General features: G+C 39.8%; 1 protein-coding gene across 1 annotated transcript in view; it reads left to right on the top strand.

Annotated features, from left to right (window-relative positions):
• Positions 1-19845, top strand: part of PRTFDC1 (phosphoribosyl transferase domain containing 1) — a 65863-nt gene that overhangs the window by 19372 nt on the left and 26646 nt on the right. Inside the window, exon 4 of the mRNA XM_089533384.1 lies at positions 19443-19508. Within this exon, the coding sequence (XP_089389510.1) occupies positions 19443-19508 (66 nt within the window). The remainder of the gene's footprint in view (positions 1-19442; positions 19509-19845) is intronic.

Raw genomic sequence — 19845 nt, 5'->3', positions numbered from 1 at the left:
TCTCATTTTTTTTTATAGGAACTACTTGAGCATTAGAAGAAAAGCTAACAAGGGCAATTTTAACTGATTGAATTAGGCTTCTTTAAGTTTTAATTTGGAAACTTACTGAAATGTGTACATACATGACAGTGTGTAATATGCTGATGAATGAGCTGGCAGGTGATATTAAGTCTGATAACCAATGCCACCTGCCAGCTCATTCAGTGGTATAACACACACTGTCACGTATGTCCAAAACAAGATGGAAACAACAAAGGAAAGGGACTCCATTTTGGTGGGTTTAGAAAAGTAATGTTCTAAGCTCTAGTACGTACATGTCCACACAGATGTTCAAAAGAAGCAAATATATGTGTGCAGGGTGTAAGAGCTTTGGAACAGGCCTTAGCTCAGCGATGAGAGAATGTCTCATTGAGAATGTCTCGGGTTTTAGCCCTAACTTATCTATCTTATGCCTTGACAACATTTTATCTGAAATCTTGAACTGTTGCTAGTTATGCAAAGGGATCTTGCAGCACCTTTGAGACTAACTGGATAGAAGTTGTTGTTGCATAAGCTTTCGTAGACACTGTCTACTTCTTCAGATGCCAAGTCTACAAAAATTTATGCTACAGCATCTTCTACACAGTCTCAAAGGTGCTACAACATCCCTTTGCATACTGATATGTCAGACTAACACAGCTATGTCTCTATTGCTAGTTGGTCTGACTTATATAAAATGGTTTCCTGTATTCTTGTCTTTCTACACAAGAGGACCAAAGTCAAATTGATCAGTACACCATTCTCTTTGTCACTTAGGATCATAATTGCCTGTGTAGTTCAGTGAAAGAATATACTGGATGGTTTTCAGTTACTCTGCTCTATTGATGTGCCAGCCATTGATGGCTTGTTCTGCAAAATCACCCCTCCCGGACTATTGTTCATCCCTGAAGCTGCTGTTGAGGTAGACATGGGAAAAGGCAGATCAGGATCTACTGTAGATTTCAGTACAATTTGCAGTAGATTGCAAGTTTCTGATCCCTCCCTGTCTCACAAAAGCAACAAACACCCCCCCCCCCCCCCAGTTAAGAAAGCTTAAGGGAAAACCAGGAGTGAATTTTTGTGCAAAGAGACTTTTGGTCTTGGTTCTGGCAGTGATAATAAATTCTTAGCCTGAGCTAGAACTTAGAGGTGACCTCTTTCTTGACAAACCTAGTTTTAGACCACAACTCCTAGAATCCTTGGCTCCACCCAGATTATATCAAGGTTCTGTGACTATACACTGATATTTTAAATCTGTGTTAGAGTGTTGTTCTTTTTGGTTCAGTTATCACTATACTTTTATTTTTCTTATGAATTATGACTGAAAAGTCATAATTTCAAGAGCTCTGTCTAGTGATTGGTTCAGTTTAGTATTTTATTTTCTCAAGTGACAGCCATTTGGCTTTTTCTCTGGCTGCCTCAAGCCAGAGAGAGGAAAAGAAAATGGAAATGAAGGGAGTGTCAGAAAAAGAGAAAGAAAAGGAGCATTCCTTGTTCTGGTCATACTCACCACTGCCTTTGGGCACCCCCACCATATGTAAGCACTCCCCAATAGTTATCCACTCCATTGAATGTGGCACATGACAGAAAAGGGATTCTTCACCTCTACAGTAGAAGATTGTGTTGAACACCACAACCATGCACACAAGACATGCTACTGAAGCCGGGCAAACACACATGTCCATATAATTGGGATAAATATCACTGTAGGATAGTCTGGAATATATTTGAAAGTGGGAAAGGCACATTCTTGTATCTTGATAATCTTCATAGAACTGAGGTTGATGTTGAGTGGGAGGATGTACTTTAAGAATGCAGGTGAGGTAACTGATGTGTTATAAATAAGATTTACTCTATGCATAGCTTTTGCATATGGAGATAACGTGATTTAGATATGCAAATTAAAAGACATACACAGAACAACCATCCGAACACTTTGTACATTCTATTTAAAGATGAATACTGCAGTGATTCATTCTTGATCATCTTGCTTAAGTTTAGCAAAAGTAAGACAAGGCTGAGGGGGATGAAAGCATAGTACTTTGATTCTGTGATAATTTTAATAGCCTGAATGGATCCCAATTTTGCCATGCAGAGAATTTCTACTTAGTTATTATTTGTATCCCTCTTTTCATACCAACACTGGGGACCATAAAGAGAGAAACAAGTATCACTGTAAACTGAAATATGTATCACTGTAAACATGAACACTGGTGAGCAACAAGCCACCAAAAACATGTGAAACTAATTTAAAAGAAAACTCCCCTCTGGAAATCAGACCATGTTTTCTAGGCTGGGAAAGAATGGGCTAAATGAATGCCTCCAAGGGAGAGAGATCCAGAATTTAGGAACTGCCTCCACCAAGAGGTTCCTATCCCATGTAATCAACAGACACTTCCAGAGCTTAGACTACAGCTCCCAGAAGCATCAAGTCACCATAACCAGTTAGCACTGGCTGTGCTGGCTGGGGGATTCTAGGAACTGTTTTCCAAGCTCTGAACACATTTTAGATGTTGGCAAGAGGGAATACAGAGTCTGCATTGAAGATCTGTTCAAGCAGATGGCATCCTGAAAGAATAAGGTAGGATTTTAGATATCCTAGGCTTCATTGGTTATTGAATTGGGCTTGAAAACATAACAGGAACCACTGTGAACTTAATAGCATATGGGCTTTTTTGTTCTAAATATTGGACTGTAAATGACAGCAGCATTCTGAATCATCTGTAATTCCAAATTCCTTGCAAAGGGAGTCCCAAATAAAGCACCTCAGTATTCTTTCACCCCAGAACTCCACTACATTATTCTGCTGTGTGTGTAAACCAGGCCCACAGTTCTGTATCCCAGGCAGTGTGTTTGACATACATGGTTGTGTAGAGCATTCAGCATCCTGAGATTAATTGCTACAGTCCTCCCAGTGAGCTACTTCAGTTAGCAGAGATGAAGAGGGCAGCATTGAGACATTCAAGGAAAAAGCTGTGGGTCTTATGAAAGTCAATCCTGCATTTTCTAAGCTTGTGTGGCATTGTTGAAACATGAGTCCAGTCTTTCTAGGACAGTGATGGGGCCTAGAGGCCTCGCAGATTATTTGGATGCAATTCCCATAGACCCTTTATACCATTAACTGTTGGCTAGTGCTGATGGAAGGTATAGGCCAAATGATCTGTAAGGCCAAAGATTTTCCATCCCTACTGTAGTTGGTTTCTGTAAATGAAATGGGAGATGACCTCATTTTATTCTTTGCATCAATTAGGACTAATCTTAGCTTTTTATTTAAGGGCATAAAACATAGAACTAGTGTAGTGTAGTGGTTTGTGTGCTGGGCGATGACTGGAGACCAGGGTTCAGACTCTTGTTCAGCCATGGAAACCCACTGGGTGACCGTGAGCAAGTCACACTCTTTCAGCCTCAGAGGAAGGCAAAGGCAAGCCCCCTCTGAACAAATATTGCCAAGAAAACCCCGCCTTAGCTCTGAAACAACATGAAGGAACACAGAAACACACAATAAAGGTTCCTAAGGTATATGGCTTGCAAGGACATGCTTGAATGTTTGCAGATGTCCTCAAACTCTGAATACAAAGTCCCTTGGAATCCCACCAGGGAGAGAGTGCTTAGTAAAAAGTAGAATAAAGGTTACCTTAAGATGAGCCTCTGAATGCAGCATGTCTTGGCATTCATGTTCCCTTTGTGTAGAATTTTGATTACATTTTTTAGTATGCCCAGCCCTGCTTGTATTGTATGCCATCCTCCAGAACAAATACCAGGCACCCCATTGGTTATAGAAGATCTGGTGGAGGCTTTCAATCATAATGATGGGCTTAAATTGCCATAAATATTATCTTATTTCCTAACTGCCATACTAACAATGCTGCTTAGAGAGCATTTCCTTTCATTTAGCTCTGGAAAAGAGAGATCATTAATTGGAGCAAGCCCAGGAGCGTTGTAATTTCCTCAAGGAATTCGATGACATCCTTCACTGGCATCTCATAAGCCCTTTTACTTAAAATAGATCAGAGTGGGTGCCCTGCCTTGCAAGGCATAAGCCAGGAAGAGATAGTTTTGTTATTCATGAATGTGTCAACAGTGAGGCAGAATCGCTTAGCAAAATGCATCCTATTCCATACCCTTTCCGGTGACACGTCCTCAAATGGTTGTTAGGACTGAACATGGGTTTTGTTATGCTTAGGTTTATGAGATCTGCTTCTGCTCAGCTTCTGCTGATGAAGGATGTTGAACAGAAATCAAAAGCCAGAGTTTTGCCTGCTCTCAGACCTGTGCCTTACAGAACAAATGCCCTTTCTTAGTTAGCTTGTTACAATTATATTCCACTTCTTTGTGGTGTGGGTCAGGCTGATGTTCTGCTTGTCAGTTTCCCAGAAGTGTCCGGTTGGCCACTGTTGGAAGTCGGATGGTAGAGTAGGTTAGAAGCATGGCTGATCAGTTGATTTAATGTATAGCTCTTACCAGTTCACCACTCACGTTCAGTGTCAAAGGACTGTGGAAATTTCATTTTAAAAAACTTTTAGGGCCACAAACCCCAAGGCCCTGGATAGGCAGGTCCAACTATTTGATCCAGCAGGGCTCATGTGTTTTTAATAAAATAAGAAAATCCATGTTGAATCAGACCAAGAGCCTGTCTAGTCCAGCATTCTGTTCTCACAGTGATCAACTAAATGCTAATGGAAAGCTCACAAACTAGCCTATGGTGTGCATACCCTGAATATACAAGCCTTGTCAGATTTCTGACGCAAGTAAGGTCAGGCCTGGATAGTATTTGGATGAGAAACAACCAAGGAACACTAGGGATTTCAAGGTAGGGTAAGAAAGAAGTTCTGGGCTAGAGGAACTAATGATCTGACTCATTATAAGGCAACTTTTTTTGCCTTATTTGACATGATGGTTGCAGTCCGACACACATTTAGGGGCAAAACAGGTGGCCCCAAAGGGCCGGCATGATGCCACCTCTGAAACCACCGGATTTTGGCCACAGCAACCACACGCCATGGCCCCAATCTGGCCATCTTCTGCCCCAAATAGGAGCTCCTATTTGGGGTGGGGAAAAGCCACCCCTTTGCCTCTAGAAGCAGCTTTTCGTCAGCTCTGGGGCAAGTGGTATCTGAATGCCACACCCCCAAGTCACCCGGAAGCCAGGTGGCATGTAATCACCAGCGCAGCGTCTGGACGACTTGGGGTGTGTGTGTCGTGTCTAAACGTCACACCCCCAAGCCAGCACTGAGCTGGATTTTCAAGGCCGTCTGTTTCAGCCCTTCGTTTAGCAATGTTTGCCACTGAACTTGAGGGGCCATTCAGACTACCTTTTACCCCGGTTCAGAAACCGGATTAAAAGCGAGAAGTTCATATTGGCCCCGATTCTTTAACACCTGAATTCGAGGTTTGCACACTTATTGAGGGGCAGATGCCCCTTGGCGTGGGTCTTTTGAAAGAGGAGTTTTACCTGTATCTTTTGAGAAAAAATGGGTCCCTCCAAATGTGAACTTGGCCCCGGTCATGTTCGGGTCAAGTTCAGGGAAGGGATTAGGTCAGAGGGAGGGCAGAGGGCAGAACATGCCTCTCCTCTCACAGGCAGCTCTCTCTCTCTCTCTCTCTCTCTTTTGAAATTTTAATTTTTGACAGACTATGCGAATAGTTCTACAGATTGATACATATACATATTGATAGAATGTGTGTGCTTGTGCTACATTTCCCTTTCTGCTTGCTGCCGGCATGGCACTTCACTTTGCAAGAGGCATTATTATTATTATTATTATTATTATTATTATTATTATTATTATTATTATTTTGTGTGTGTGACAGAATATGCGGATGCTACAATGCGAATGTTACAAATGTTTCCCTTTCAATTTGGCAAATTGATACAATATGTGAATGCTTTTGCTACATATGTAAAGGCATTCTGAGGTCGCAGTCAGAGGGAAAACAAAGCAAGAGAATGCAGAGATGGCATTCTGGGGTGAGGTATTATTATTATTATTATTATTGTATGTGTATGTGAGGCATTCTGGGGTCGCAAGGAGTGAAAGCAAAACAAGAGGATGCAGAGATGGAATTGGTCGAAAAGTTGTTATTATTATTATTATTATTATTATTATTACGGGAAGAGGATGGCATGGTGGGAGGCAAGGGCTTCGGAGGTAGCATTGGGCTGGAAGCAAAGATGAGGCTAGAGGCTGGCATGTGCAAACCCATGGCATTGGGGGAGTCACACTCTCTCAACCTCAGGGGAAAGGCAATGGCAAATCTCCTTGCAACCAGTCTTGTCAAGAAACCCCCAGGATGGGGTTGTTTTAGGGTTGCCATAATCTGTAATGACCCAAAGACATACAACACACACACCTGGAGGTTTTTAAATTTGACAAGTTGACAGAATTTGCTCACACTGCCGCCAGCTTTTTTTAAAAAAAGGGAAGGGGAAAGCACCCATTCTGTTGGCCAATGGCTATAGGATATGTCACCTTTGATGAAAGTGGAAGTGAATTTGATTGACAGCAAAGGAGGCTTCATTTTAAATGGGTACCACAAATGTGAACTTCAGAGGGGTAAATTGCCCCGATTGAGGTAAAAGATAGTGGGCATTTGTTTCCAAGCAGATTCAAGAGGGGGGGGACCCAGATCTGCCCAGTTCTATCCAGGGCAAATGGGCAAGTGGGAATGAGGCCTGAGAGTACTTATTTCTGAGCCAATATTCCTAGAAATACAACAAAATCCAAAATCCATCAAACAGTGATACCTTTGTGCAGACAACTAAAATGCACAAAATGCGTAATGCAAGCTTTCAAAGCTTCACTGGCTTCTCCATCAGGCAATGATGTTAAAAATCAAACAGGAGAAGAAAAGTGATGATGTTAGAATCACAGGCTTACATTTTGTCTCAGATGTTACTTTTGTTGTTAGTTAAGAAGGTCTTGAGGGATCTCAATGGAGGCAGAGGCCACTCCTCTTCTTGGCCATGTGGGGGCTAGAAACAAATTGGCCCAATAAAGGTATCACTGTTTTGTGGATTTTGTACTTTGTTGTACATTGTTGCATGGCCAACATGGTTATCCCAGAATATGTATAGAGCTGCCCTGCAAATCAGTAAGAACGGTGTCTCTGCAGAGGGAATTCAGAGTCAAGCTGCAAGTGATGACATTTCAGATGGAATATCGCATCATTGGGAAGGGTGTGTGCCCACTTGAGAGCATAATTGTGGGATTACTTTGTTTTTCCATTGGCATTTTATTTCCTGAAGAAATTATTTCTGGGGTTAAAATAACAGTGGGCCTGTTGTCCACAAGATATACACATTCCTGGAAAGTGGACATATCCCAAGACATGATCTTGTGTTCTGAGTGCCTTGGGTCAAATTAATTCCAAACAATACTAATGTTAGCTCACAGAATAGCATCTCAGACAGACAGAAAGGCAAGGCAGATTATTATAAGTACATCTCATACACAGCAGTTTCTGAACACAAAGAAGCACATACACAATATGATTTCCTTCTTTTGTCTCCTATGTGAAGATAGTTGTAAACAGCTGCCCTAGATAGTCTCCTAGATTTGCACATTTATTCACCAGCAGGTGTTATCCTGGAAAAACACTATTTTTACAGGTGACAAAAGTTCTGGATTTGAATATTTGCCTTGGGTCCCACCATACCTAGAGGTAAAATGCCTGAAGGTGGGAATGTGAGAGAAAGCCTTCTTGCTGGCTGCTTCTAGGCTGTGGAACTCCCCCAATGTTTTGTGTCTTTCCTCCAATAGAATTGGCTGCATCTGCACTGCAGAAATAATGCAGTTTGACACCACTTTAACTGCCACGGCCCTCTACCATAGCATCTTTGTAGTTTTTTGAGATATTTAGCCTTCTCTGTGAGAGAGCTCTGGTACCACAACAAATTATAAATCCCAGAATTGCATAGCATTGGACCATGGCAGTTAAAGCAGTGTCAAACCATCATTTTTGTGATATAAATGCAGCCAAAGTCCTTCCTATTCAGGAATTGGATAACTGCCTGGCTACTGAGGAAGGGGATTTTAAGAGGAGGCTGTTGTCCTTGTTTAAATGGACGTGCTTTTAAAATTGGTTTTAATTCAACAGTGCTAGTATTGCAATTTGTTGAATTATGGCTCAATATTATAATGTAATTGTGTTTTTATCTGTACCAGTTTTGGGTTTTTTTTACCATGTGGCAAGTCAGCTTGACTTTTGGGAGAAAGGCAGAATATAAATTACATAAATGCCCAGTGCCTAATGCCATCAGCATGTGTACAGCAGATTACCTATTGCTGTCATTCTCCCCCCCCCCACACACACACACACACTTCTGCCCCCAATTATGTTGGGTCTCAAGTCATTTTGCACCAACTCTCTAATATAACAGGAGAACTAAATAAATTTGATGGACTGATGTAAGTAGAAGCTCACTGTGTTGTATATAGAATAATCATAAAGTGAAAAATAGGTTCATAACTAGGAGGAAGAAGTCAGACTCTCTTAAATATTTTCCATAGTCTAGAATTAGACAGATGTTTTTATTGGTAGAAATTTGAGAAAGCTGTTACTTTGCAGGGAGTTTGGATTTATCAGATGTGCATGGTTCACAGCACAGGGTTACTGAGCTGTTCTAGCAAGCAGATAATCCCACTCATCCTCCTTTTTTAATTCATGTAATTAAATTTGGAGGTTAAATCATCCCTGCTAGTGGTTGAATGGCATTCAGTACAGTCTTCTGCCCTCCCTCTCAGCTCAAACTGCTCCCACAGTGAGGCCACAGGTGGAAGGTTAATCTACAGCAGAGTGGAGAAACACAATATATTCCATTGTTTCTGGATTCTGAAAGGACTCATCATTAGAAAACATCTCGCTGTTGCAGTTGCTGTAACCCAGTAGTCTTCTACAGTATAATCTAGGGACCATCTGCAAGAGCCGTTGAACTGTAGTCACCCAGAATCAAGTACTGTATTGAAACTGTTTCTGCTTATGACTGAAAATCCACAGAATATCAGTCACACCTTCATTGAGCAAATGTGTCCTCCATGTATGTATTGCTGATAGAGATAAGAACTAATGAGTTAAAAATCATATAAGTTAGAAAATTTTCTAGCAAAAGAGTCAACATCATTAAAGTAATGTTTAAACTAAAGGTGATTAACTTAAATTGGAATTTCAGCATTAACATAATTCTAAAAGAAAGTTGAGCAAGTGTGGTGTAGTGGTTTGAGTGTTGGACTAATACTCTGAAGATCGGGACTCAGTTCTGCACTTGAGCATTAAATTGGGCAGGTTACACACACTCAGCCTCAGAGGATGGCAATAGGAAGCCTCCTCTGAACAAATCTTACCAAGAAAACCCAATGATAACTTTGCCTTAGGGTTGCCATAAGCTGGAAATTACTTGAAGGCACACAGCAGCAACAAGAACAAATGCTAGTTGAGACTGGCCAACCAAATGATTTAGGCAACAGGATCAAATACACATCTATCCAGAAATCCTATGTCACTAAATTTCATTTTCACCAATATAAGAATGTTTTCGGTTTTACAAAGCTGAAGTAAATATTCACTGAAATGTACTTATATAATCCTAATAAGGTGTCTTTAATTTTTATCATCCTGCAAATATAACAGTGGAAAAGAAGGAATCACCAAAAACCCGATTTATTAAACCATGAAACAGATTAAAATAAAAATGTGTTTATACTATTCAACTTGGACTTCCAAGATCCAAGTGCCAGTCCTCTGAGAACCATGAAACTTGCTGAATGGGCTGGAGCCACTCACTACCTCAATGTGATCTAGTGTGAAGGTTGCTGTGAGGATAAAGTGGGGAGGAGATAAATCATGCATACAACTGTGATACTTTAAAACACTTGGATACTTTATATGCCCAATGAACACAAAAGATTGGCACAACAACAAGTCTTCTGGTACTGTAAAAACTAATACCCAGTCTTTTGGATATAGTTATTTTGCTCCCAAACTTTCATCTGGTAGCAGATGAAAGGGGTTAAATCTCTTTTTTTATTATTTACAAATACTGTATCAGCCATTAGCACTGTTATTTGCAGTCACTGTAAATCATGTAATTTTAGATTTGAAAGGGACATTAGTGATGACCCAGACTTGTTTGCAATGCAAGTCACAACTTAAATTATCCCTGGGAGATGGTAGCCTAACTTCTGCTGAAAGACTTCCATTGAAGGAGAACTTTCTGCCTCCTGAGGTGGTCTATTCCACTGTCAAACATCTACCAATAGGAAGTTTCTACTGGTTTTAATCTAGTGTCTCCTCTTCTTAAATTTTCCACACATTGTTTCTAACTTTTAGTGAAAGCCCATTATCATATATCTCCTTAATCTTCTCTCATTGAGCTAAACATTCTCCCTTCCTATTTTGACAGATCACGGTCTGTATCCTCTAGACATGTTGCAGGTTGTTGCCGTTCTTCTTCAAATGCATAATGTATGAATGTTTAAATATAAAGGAGAAAGTTGCAATCCCCCTCTCTAAATCAAATCCACAAGTTCACATTGGCTTCATGTTAAAACTTAATTTCATTTCATGTTATGCACTTTGGAAAATATAATATGAAAGACTCAGGTTTGCAATTTCCCCTTCAGCCATCTTACATTGTTATCTGAAACAGCAACAACAAAATGTTAAGAAGCCATTTGGCTGTATATAATTGAGATCTTGAGGCAGTCATAAAATCAGCAGCACAAACAAGATTGAAATGCACCCTGCTGCTTAATTCCTTGATTAATTAAAGTGACTAGGAATGGATAAGACCAACTAAATGTCACAGCTCAAACAAATGACTAAACAATTTGGTACTTCCATTAAAATTAGGATTTCGGCAGGCATCTTGAGACCTGCACTTTCATTGTTATGCTCTCAATCTTGTAGCAAAACTTTCCATATAAAGAAGGCTGCATCCTTTGCAAACGCCCATTAATCATATTGCATTGTCCATTATACTGGATCTTTTCTTAGTAACTAGTACAAGGAAAAGCAATTTCCTGTTTCAAGTATGATGACTATACAGATTCCATGTTCATAAAGTGTACATCCGGAATTTGTGGTAAACTCTTCCCAACATGCCAAAAATAAATAACAGTGTGTACTCATTTAAATGTAAGTCAAATATAGAGAATACACTTAGGGCTTTCCCACAAGTTGTAAGTGGGAAGATGGGCACATTGTAGTTCATATTCTGCTGCTGACTGGAAGACAGAATGTGAATCACAGTATAACCTCACAGTATAACCTTACAGTAGTCCTCGTTTAAATAAACCTAGATTACATATAGCAAAGAGTCTGGTGGAAGACTCCTAGGTTTAGTCCCTGGCATTACAGGTTAGAAGGTGATGGAAAGGGCCATGGAGAGCAGCCACCAGTAACAGTAGACCACTCTATCCCATCCTGCTGTCCTCTAGATTAGCGGTTCTCAACCTGTGGGTTGCGACCCCTTTGGGGGTCGAACAACCCTTTCACAGGGGTTGCCTAAGACCATCGGCAAACACATATTTCTTGGGAACCTCTATGGTTGGGGTCACCTCTCCTCTATGATTGGGGGTCACCACAACATGAGGAACTGTATTAAAGGATCGCAGCATTAGGAAGGTTGAAAACCACTGCAATTTCAACTCCTGTGAGCAGTCACCTCTGGCCATGTTAGCTAGTGCCTATGGGAGTTGTAGCGAAAAATGTCTGTAGAGTGCTAGGTTGAGAAGGTTGGACTAGGCAGATTAATATGATAGTATAATGAGGTTTCCTATTAAATTACTGCCCTTTCTAGATACAGAATATCTAGAGAAATGACTGAAGAATCTGCTGGAAATTGGAGATGAATTTTGTACAATATTGCACCTTGTTTGCAAGCTCACCACTTAGAAAGACACAAAAACAGGGAAGAGAGCTAAGTGGGAATGATTAAGATAAATATCAGAGGGGGGATTTAGGCTATACAGTTATAACAGTTAAGTACAATTGTAATTGCCCTGGATCTGTCTTACAGAATCCTAGTATGTGTAGTTTGATGAGGTACTTAAAATTCTCTCCTAAAGAGTTCGTGTACACACCACTAAAGTATAAAATCAGACCACTTCAAAAGACTCTTAAACCAAACTACAAATCCCAGGATTCTGTAGGATGAAGCTGCTCTAAATGTGGGGTGTAGGTGTATTCTTAAAGAAAACATCCACAACAGAGCCTTGTCCCATGCTCCAGGCAGCTCCATCTCAAAACACCACAGCTCTGCTATTCAATGGAATTGTTGGGGAGGAGTGATGTGACTAATTTATTTGGTGGCCATAGTTGTCTAATAGCTTCTCTGTCTCATCCATAAAAATCTGACTGAGGAGGGTCAGTGCCTACAAAATTGCAGTGGGGAGGGATGAGACCAGAGCTTGAAAGTAACATGTTAGATAAACTGTTGTTGAAATAAATAATAAAAGAGTGGTAGTCAAAACATGATTTTAAAAATACAACAAGGATTAATGGTAATTCATCAGAAAAAAAGATGAATTAAATGAAAGCAAGATTAGTAACAATGAAGAAACGGAGGAGGGACATATTAACAGGTCACAGAACGTAAAATGTTAGAAAATAAATGTGTTATATAATAGTATGTCTTGGGTTCCACTTTGGGAGAAAGGTGGGATAAAAATAAAATAAATACATAATAATAAATAATGTATGTACTAGTAGAATTTTCCAATAAGAAGAAAAAGGGTGTGATCAAAGTAAGGAATCAGGATACATTTTCTTTTCTTTTCTTTCTCTTTTTATACAAGGAAACCTGTACAGTGTTACATATGTAATAGAAGTCCAAAAGAAAAAAGAAAAGAAAGAAAAGAAAAGAAAACAAGCTCACTGTTATTGTAATTATGAACACATGTTGTATTTGAAAAATGATTTTTACTTTATGGTAATTTCAATAAACAATAAAATATAATGTCTGTTTTAAAAAAGAAAGTAACATATTAGAAATTAAGGTGTGGCTCATGGAGATAATATTGATTTGGGGATAATGAGGGCATGACTATTTTATTTTTTCAAGACAGTATAATGATTGCGTAATGTCATTACTTTTTCCGTGTAACATGTAACATCTACTTGTTAATTCTAAAAAGAATTTCTTGGTCATTTCAGGGACTGGGAGGACATTTCCTTATTTTAGCTTTATTTTCATAAATAATTGTAATAATAACAATGACCACAATAATAAATAATGTAAATAAAATATAACATGTTGATAACATGTTAATGCACTACTGTCAATGCAGTGAGTAGTAGCTGGCATATTTTCCGGCGTATAAGACGACCCCCAACGTTTCCAGTAAAAATATAGAGTTTGGGATATACTCACCATATAAGACTACCCCTCTTCCAACACACACTAAATAAAAATTTAAAAAAAACCTCAGATTTGATTTCAATATGGTAATATTAATTCAAATACTTATGACATGCAGGTACTTAGCAGGAAAACTTGTTGTATACAAAGCCTGCTTGGATTGGTCAGCTCTCCCTGCCTGTCCAGCCCTCCCTGTCTCCAAGGCCTGTTACAGACTGCCAAAATAAAGCTGCTTCGGGTCTCTTTGAAGGTATGCTATTTAAATGATGCATGCATCCTAAGAATCCGGAAGCTGCACCAAAGCTGCACTCCAGTACTTAGGAATGGACCTCTGGACTCTTAGGACCCATGCATCATTTAAATAGCATACCTCCAAGGAGGCCCGAAGCAGCTTTATTTTGGCAGTCTGTAACAGGCCCAAGACTATCAGAGTGGTAGTGCAAACACAGCTCTTTTTTCCATACCCTGGGCGTCCCGGACGCCTGCAGCTTGCTCCACCCTTCACTTGCACCTTCCTGGTGAGGCTCCCCCTCACCTCGTCATCGGGACCGTGTTAAATCACTTCTGTCCACGAATCCTGATGAGTGGATTTTCTTCTACCGTACTTGTACAGTGCCACCCTTGCTGCTTTCAAACAGTTGCCGCATATGGTTGGGATGTGGCCGCGGCCATTTTTTAGCTCCCCCCACCATATGCAGTGACCACAGATTCTCCAATCCGGCTCAGAGGTTTCAGCACCTGTCCTGTAAGACGACACCCCATGTATAAGACGACCTCCGACTTTTGAGAAAATTTTCCTGGGTTAAAAAGTTGTCTTATATGCCAGAAAATACAGTACTCCTGAAGAAATAACAACACTTAACATGTTATGTTAGAAAATAACAATAGCATGCAGGATATGAAAGAAGCAAGATTATAATGGAAAAAATGTTGGCACACACCCAGAATCTACATCTTCTGAAAAGGGCTGTAACAATTCAGATTATAGGCAAATGGACATGTAGTAAAGGACTTTGTCAATAGTTTAATGAGCTAGAGGGTTAGAAATTTATTGCAGTTGTTTTTGTTCCATGATTAAGGTAGGCTTTCTTCTTCCAGGACAGTTTTCAAAGATTCCATTTTCTGCTCAGCTACCACAAATTGACAGATGTGTGCTTCTTTGTGCAATGTTCACATCAACAACACTGTTTGTGGGGCTTCTTTGTTTCTTGAGACCACCCAGTTCATTGCACTTTTAGCTTAAGGTCAATTCAAGATCCCTCTGGGCTCCCAAAAACAGTAGGAAAAGTATAGCAAAAGGTTGCCCCACCCAATTCTAAAGACATGTTCTAATACTGAAAGAATTGGCACCCTAAAAGTTACTTCTGTTATAGAAGGTTTGAAAAGCAGCTGTAGAAGCATGTTATACAGATAGAAAGGAAAAGGAAGTTGTGTTGGTCCATAAAGGGGGAAAATGCAAAATTCACATCTTGGCCAATATCAATAATATTTGGGTTGGTCCTAGTAAAAGTATTGTCCAAATGTGGATTTTGGAATATAATACATGATTCTTTTCTGTTATTCTTCTCTGTTATATGGCCTACAGATGTTGTATTGGAAGCCTAACCAACATAGCCAATAGTAAGGAATCATGGGAGTTGTAGTCCAGTAACAGCCACACATTCCTCATGCTTGAAATAAGTTTATATATATTTTTTATTTTTTGGCATCCCACTTATTCTGAAAACTAGAGTCAAATTGTGATGTAAATTTAAAATGCATCATTTTACAGGTGACTTGAAGGCATGTAGAGACACACACATAACAGTAAAATTTATCAGGATGTAGTCTTATCACCTGTGATGTCCAAATCTCATCCAGATGTAAAGACTAAAACTTGAGTAGCCAGACAGAGGACTGTAGATAAACGAAAGCAAATAAATGTTAAGATAACAGTCTCATCAAACAGTAAGCTACAGAAAGCCTTGCTTTCATAGGAATGATTTACCCTAGTCTTGATTGTACTATGTTGGGACTAAATGCCCATTTCTTTGGAATTGATGAGTAAATAGCCGATTGTGGAAGGAACCTAGAATAGTGTTTTGGCCATTTCCAAAAGGAAAGCTTAAATCTGAGGTGTGGCAACATTGTTATTTTGACACAAGTGTTGGGGACTGAGCATGTTTACCCAAGGGGTTTGAGTTCCTGCATGGCAGGGGTTTGGACTGGATGGTCTTGTGGTCTCTTCCAACTCTATGATTCTATGACTCAATAGCACACAAGAAGACAGAAGGGAGGAGACTGATTGCCTAAAGAGGTGGCAGGGCCTTCTCTGGATGTCTTCAGAAAGAGGTTGTACAGCTACCTGCAGGGGATGCTTTAGGTGAAAATCCTGCATTGAGTAGGGAGTTGGACTCAGTGGTCCATGAGACCCCTTCCAACTCTAGGATTTTATGATTCTGATATGAAATAAGTACTATAGTTAATCACTTTTCATTGTAATGGCTCCTGTTATAACCTAAGCATAATGTTTTACCATAGGAATTAATTAAAACAAACTACAATTAAAACTCTCTCTGGCCTGAAGCAGATGGGCAGCAAAGAGCAACCTCAGGCCTGTCTGACCACGGACAGGCTATGACCGGCCCAGGACCATGGCGACTGCACAATCTGCTGTCAAAGCAGGCTGTTGTTGCAGTCCTTAGCTGTCGCCAGGAGCAATTTTCCCCCACTCCTTTTCCTGGCACCTTCGGGCCACCTTTGGCGGCCTCAGAGCCACTTCTGGCCATTTTGGAGGCATGTGTCATCTGAATACTATGCCCCCAAAATGGCTGGAAGCCACTTCTTTTGGCCGATCTGTTTTGGTCCTCTGTGCATTGTGGGCCTTCAAGTCATTTCTGACTTATTGCGACTCTATGGCCTGGCACACACCGCCAGGATATGATGTCCTGGTGGAGATGGTAGGGCTCGGGAGCATGCACCAACCACATGCTCCCAAGCCCTACTATGTGCAGGCAGCGCCATTACTGAGCGGCACCACTGACATGGGAGCCGTATGGATGACATGTGGGCGTCTGAGCGGCCACACGTCTCCGACAGGAAGCAGTATCAGCCCTTATGATACCGCTGTGCTGCGTGGTTTGGGTTCTGTGGTGCAGCTGCACTGTACAAAGGCCCGACGTTTCCCTGCTGGTCTGTACTGTGCCTAAGACAACCTTATCATGGGATTTTCTTGGCTAGATTTGTTCAGACAAGGTTTGCTATTGTTTTCCCCTGAGGCTGAGAGTATGTAACTTGCCCAAGACTTCTCAGTGGGTTTCATGGGTCAAGTAGCAAATCAAACCCTGGCTGTGGTCTAAGACAGTGGCTCTTAAGCTATCTGATATAGGGGACTGGATTCCCCTCCCCCTTTTTCCCCCAATGGGCCATGGAATGCTATCATAATTGTGCCCATTGTCCACAATTGTTTATTTCTTTCCTGGAAACTCTGTGCAGACAGGTACAGGGACCATCACTTTGAGTAGCACTGGCTTAAGACAGTCTTTTGACCACATGACATAAGGAATAAGCTAATCTATCCAAAAGCTTCTTCCAAAAACAGGCTGAGGTAGTAACTTAGATATTTTAGTTCTGTATGGCTTAGTGGATCTTAGTGGCATTTGCGGTCTCTTCCAACTCTATGATTCTATGATCTCAATAGACTTGTACATTCAGCTGACAGTATAGAGCTCCAGTATTGAAGCCAAGAGGGCATGTGTCCTTAAGTGGCATTGGTGGTTTCCTCTTGTCTTGCTAGGTCAGATTTCATAGCTCAGCAATTTTGAGCTGCTTGTTCTTTGAAGTTTTGGGAATAGATTTAAGAGATGCTTCTTGAAGGCAATTTCTTTAATTTATAGTAGAGAGGTGTGATGGATCTTGAATCATGACACTGCTAAATGCTTGAAAGTTGGCCAGCCAACAGTAAACAATGCATAATAAGAAACAATGCTATGTTGGGTTGGGTTAGAAAATTGGCAGAAAGAACTGCTTATTCATTTTTTGTAATGTCATCTGGATGAAATGTCCTGCTAATAGCATTTCAAAAGTTGTATGCTCCACCTGGCATTTAATAGATTGTTTGTTCATTGCTAAATGTTAAATATCTCAGTTGGGGGAAGAACTGGAATCTGAAAACAGGTAAGAAAATTAGCAAGGTTGCAGAACTTAAGGATGGTAAACATCAGTATGCGAAACATATGTACAGCTATATCAAAGCCTTTGCTTGGTGTGAAGTGCAGTTAATGCAATATGCAAGAGTGTGCTGTAATTTCATTTGCTTATTTTCTCATTACATTGCAGGCAAATATTCCTCTGCTTCGGCTGAAAATGGCAAATGTCTCTAAAGGGAATTATATTGCAGTTTCCCCAGTAGCAACCAGTTCACAGCTATACAGTCCTTAACTTCTCTTATTGGCTAGTATAACTGTGCCTTGAAAGACTCTTGGATTCACTTTTTCAGTTCTTTGCCAGCAACAGAGTTGGTGCTGCAGCCAACAGAGTAAAAAATGCAAAAAAAAAAAAAAATGTACTTCAGAGTCATTGAATGGGGTTTGTTCATATATTTTTTAAAAGACAAAGCCCTTTTCACAAATCTGCCCATGTTACTAATCTGGGTTGTTGTTGTTTTTTTTTTAAAAAAAACCTATTAAGTAAGGAAGACACTTGCTTCTTTTGTCTTTCTACTTGTGTTGTCTCCCATCTCTCTCTACTTGTGTATTTTACAGGAACATCTCACTTTTTCCACTTTAGAAACATAAGAAAAAGTCAGACATGTCTTTTTCTAAGGCAGTGGGTTCTAGCAGATGTCCTAAATCTATTTTATGACCTAAATCCTATTGTTAGTTCCAGCTAGAGGACAGCCATTGAATGAACTCACCATTCATGAATTCAGTGGGTCTGCTCTAGTGGGTATGAACTAACAGAACTCCTGACTATGTTTATCTTTGTCATATCCATTCTTGAAGCTTGTTTGCTTATTATTGTTGCATGTTGACTTAGAAATGTTACATTTTCTGACAATAGCATGGCCAGAGGCTATGCCAGCTATAAAATTCTGAGAGTTATAATCCAAAAAGTTAACTTTTCCATGTTATGTGTGGGTTTTCACAGAAAATAGTGCAGTACTTCTTTTGTGCCCTCATGCTACCTTATCAGAGAAAATATTAACAGTGCCACAGTGTTCAAAGAAAGTACTTATCATGGTAGAACAGTAGTGTTTTCTGACATGATAACTTTAATCCATACAGTTGCCTCACTGGGAAAAATATTCCATGACAAACTTACTAAATACCCATTAGTAAAATAATCTGCTTACTCTGAAGCATCCTTCCCCAAGCTGGTGCCACTACCCCATCATAGGTAGCCAATATGGCCTTTGACTGGGCTGGTTGGGGCTACTCCTAATCACTTTTACAGTGATAGGCCATTAAGGCTCTCTCTTTAAGGTTTGATGCTAAGTGATATTATCCTGTGATCTGAAAGTTCCATAATAGTACTTGCACATTATAGGCATTGTGTTGGAATTTTAATTATGAGTGATTTTCATCCATTTCAAAGTGTAGCATAAGATCAAAGTCACTGTCCATGAAAATTAAATGCTTGGATGTTTTATTTATTACATAGAAGAGAAACAACACATTTAATTCTTTCATTAAAACCATTGGCATTTAACAATATAGTCTACATTTGCATGTAATCAAGGCCAAAAGAGAGTGGAATTTACCAGTCTCCGCACAGTTTAAACACATTCCTTGGAGTTAGGTTCCACTGAGATTAATCTCTGGAAGCCTTATTGTTGGGTTTTAGATTGTGACTAGCTCATTAAAGATTTTGATGATTGTTAAAGTTACTGAAATCTAGATATTATTAAATCAGGAAAACATTTTTTTTCAGAGTCATGAAAGGGCAAATATTTCTTTTTTTTTTCTTTAATGGAAAAGTAAAGTTGCCAAACACAAATATGAAACTATAAGATATACTTCTGCTAAACACTGACAATTTTTCCCATTATGAAAATGCTAGTAAAATGCTGCATATTTTTATTTTCCAGAATGATCAGTCCATGCAGGATACGCAGATCATAGGGGAAGATGACTTTTCAAAGCTGGCTGGAAAGGTTTGTAAAATTCTAAATAAAATGAACTTGGTATTACTTTAGAAGCCCAAGATTCCATTAGTTAAAATGAGGTTGCTGTGGTCCCAGAAGCAGAATCATAATTAAAAAAACAAACATGCTATGAGATAACCAAATCTAAGGCAAAGTCATTTTTGTATAAAAGAGGTTCGCTGAATGCCCAGCCAGTATGGGCACTGTGGAGTTGTAAGCCCCAAAACTACCTTTTTTGAAGCTCAAGAAATTAACAGTGGTTGAAAGAAGGTTTTGTGTATGTGTGTGTGTGTGCATGCCTTCAGGTCACCTGTCAACTTATGGCAAATTCATTAGTTTAATAGTT

The sequence above is a fragment of the Sceloporus occidentalis genome, unplaced genomic scaffold, assembly GCF_023333645.1.
Source record: "Sceloporus occidentalis isolate IW3139 unplaced genomic scaffold, rSceOcc1.0.p SCAF_7, whole genome shotgun sequence".
Taxonomy (NCBI): Eukaryota; Metazoa; Chordata; class Lepidosauria; order Squamata; family Phrynosomatidae; genus Sceloporus; species Sceloporus occidentalis.
The sequence above is the reverse complement of the archived record's forward strand: the minus strand, read 5'-3'. Positions and strand labels throughout refer to the sequence as shown.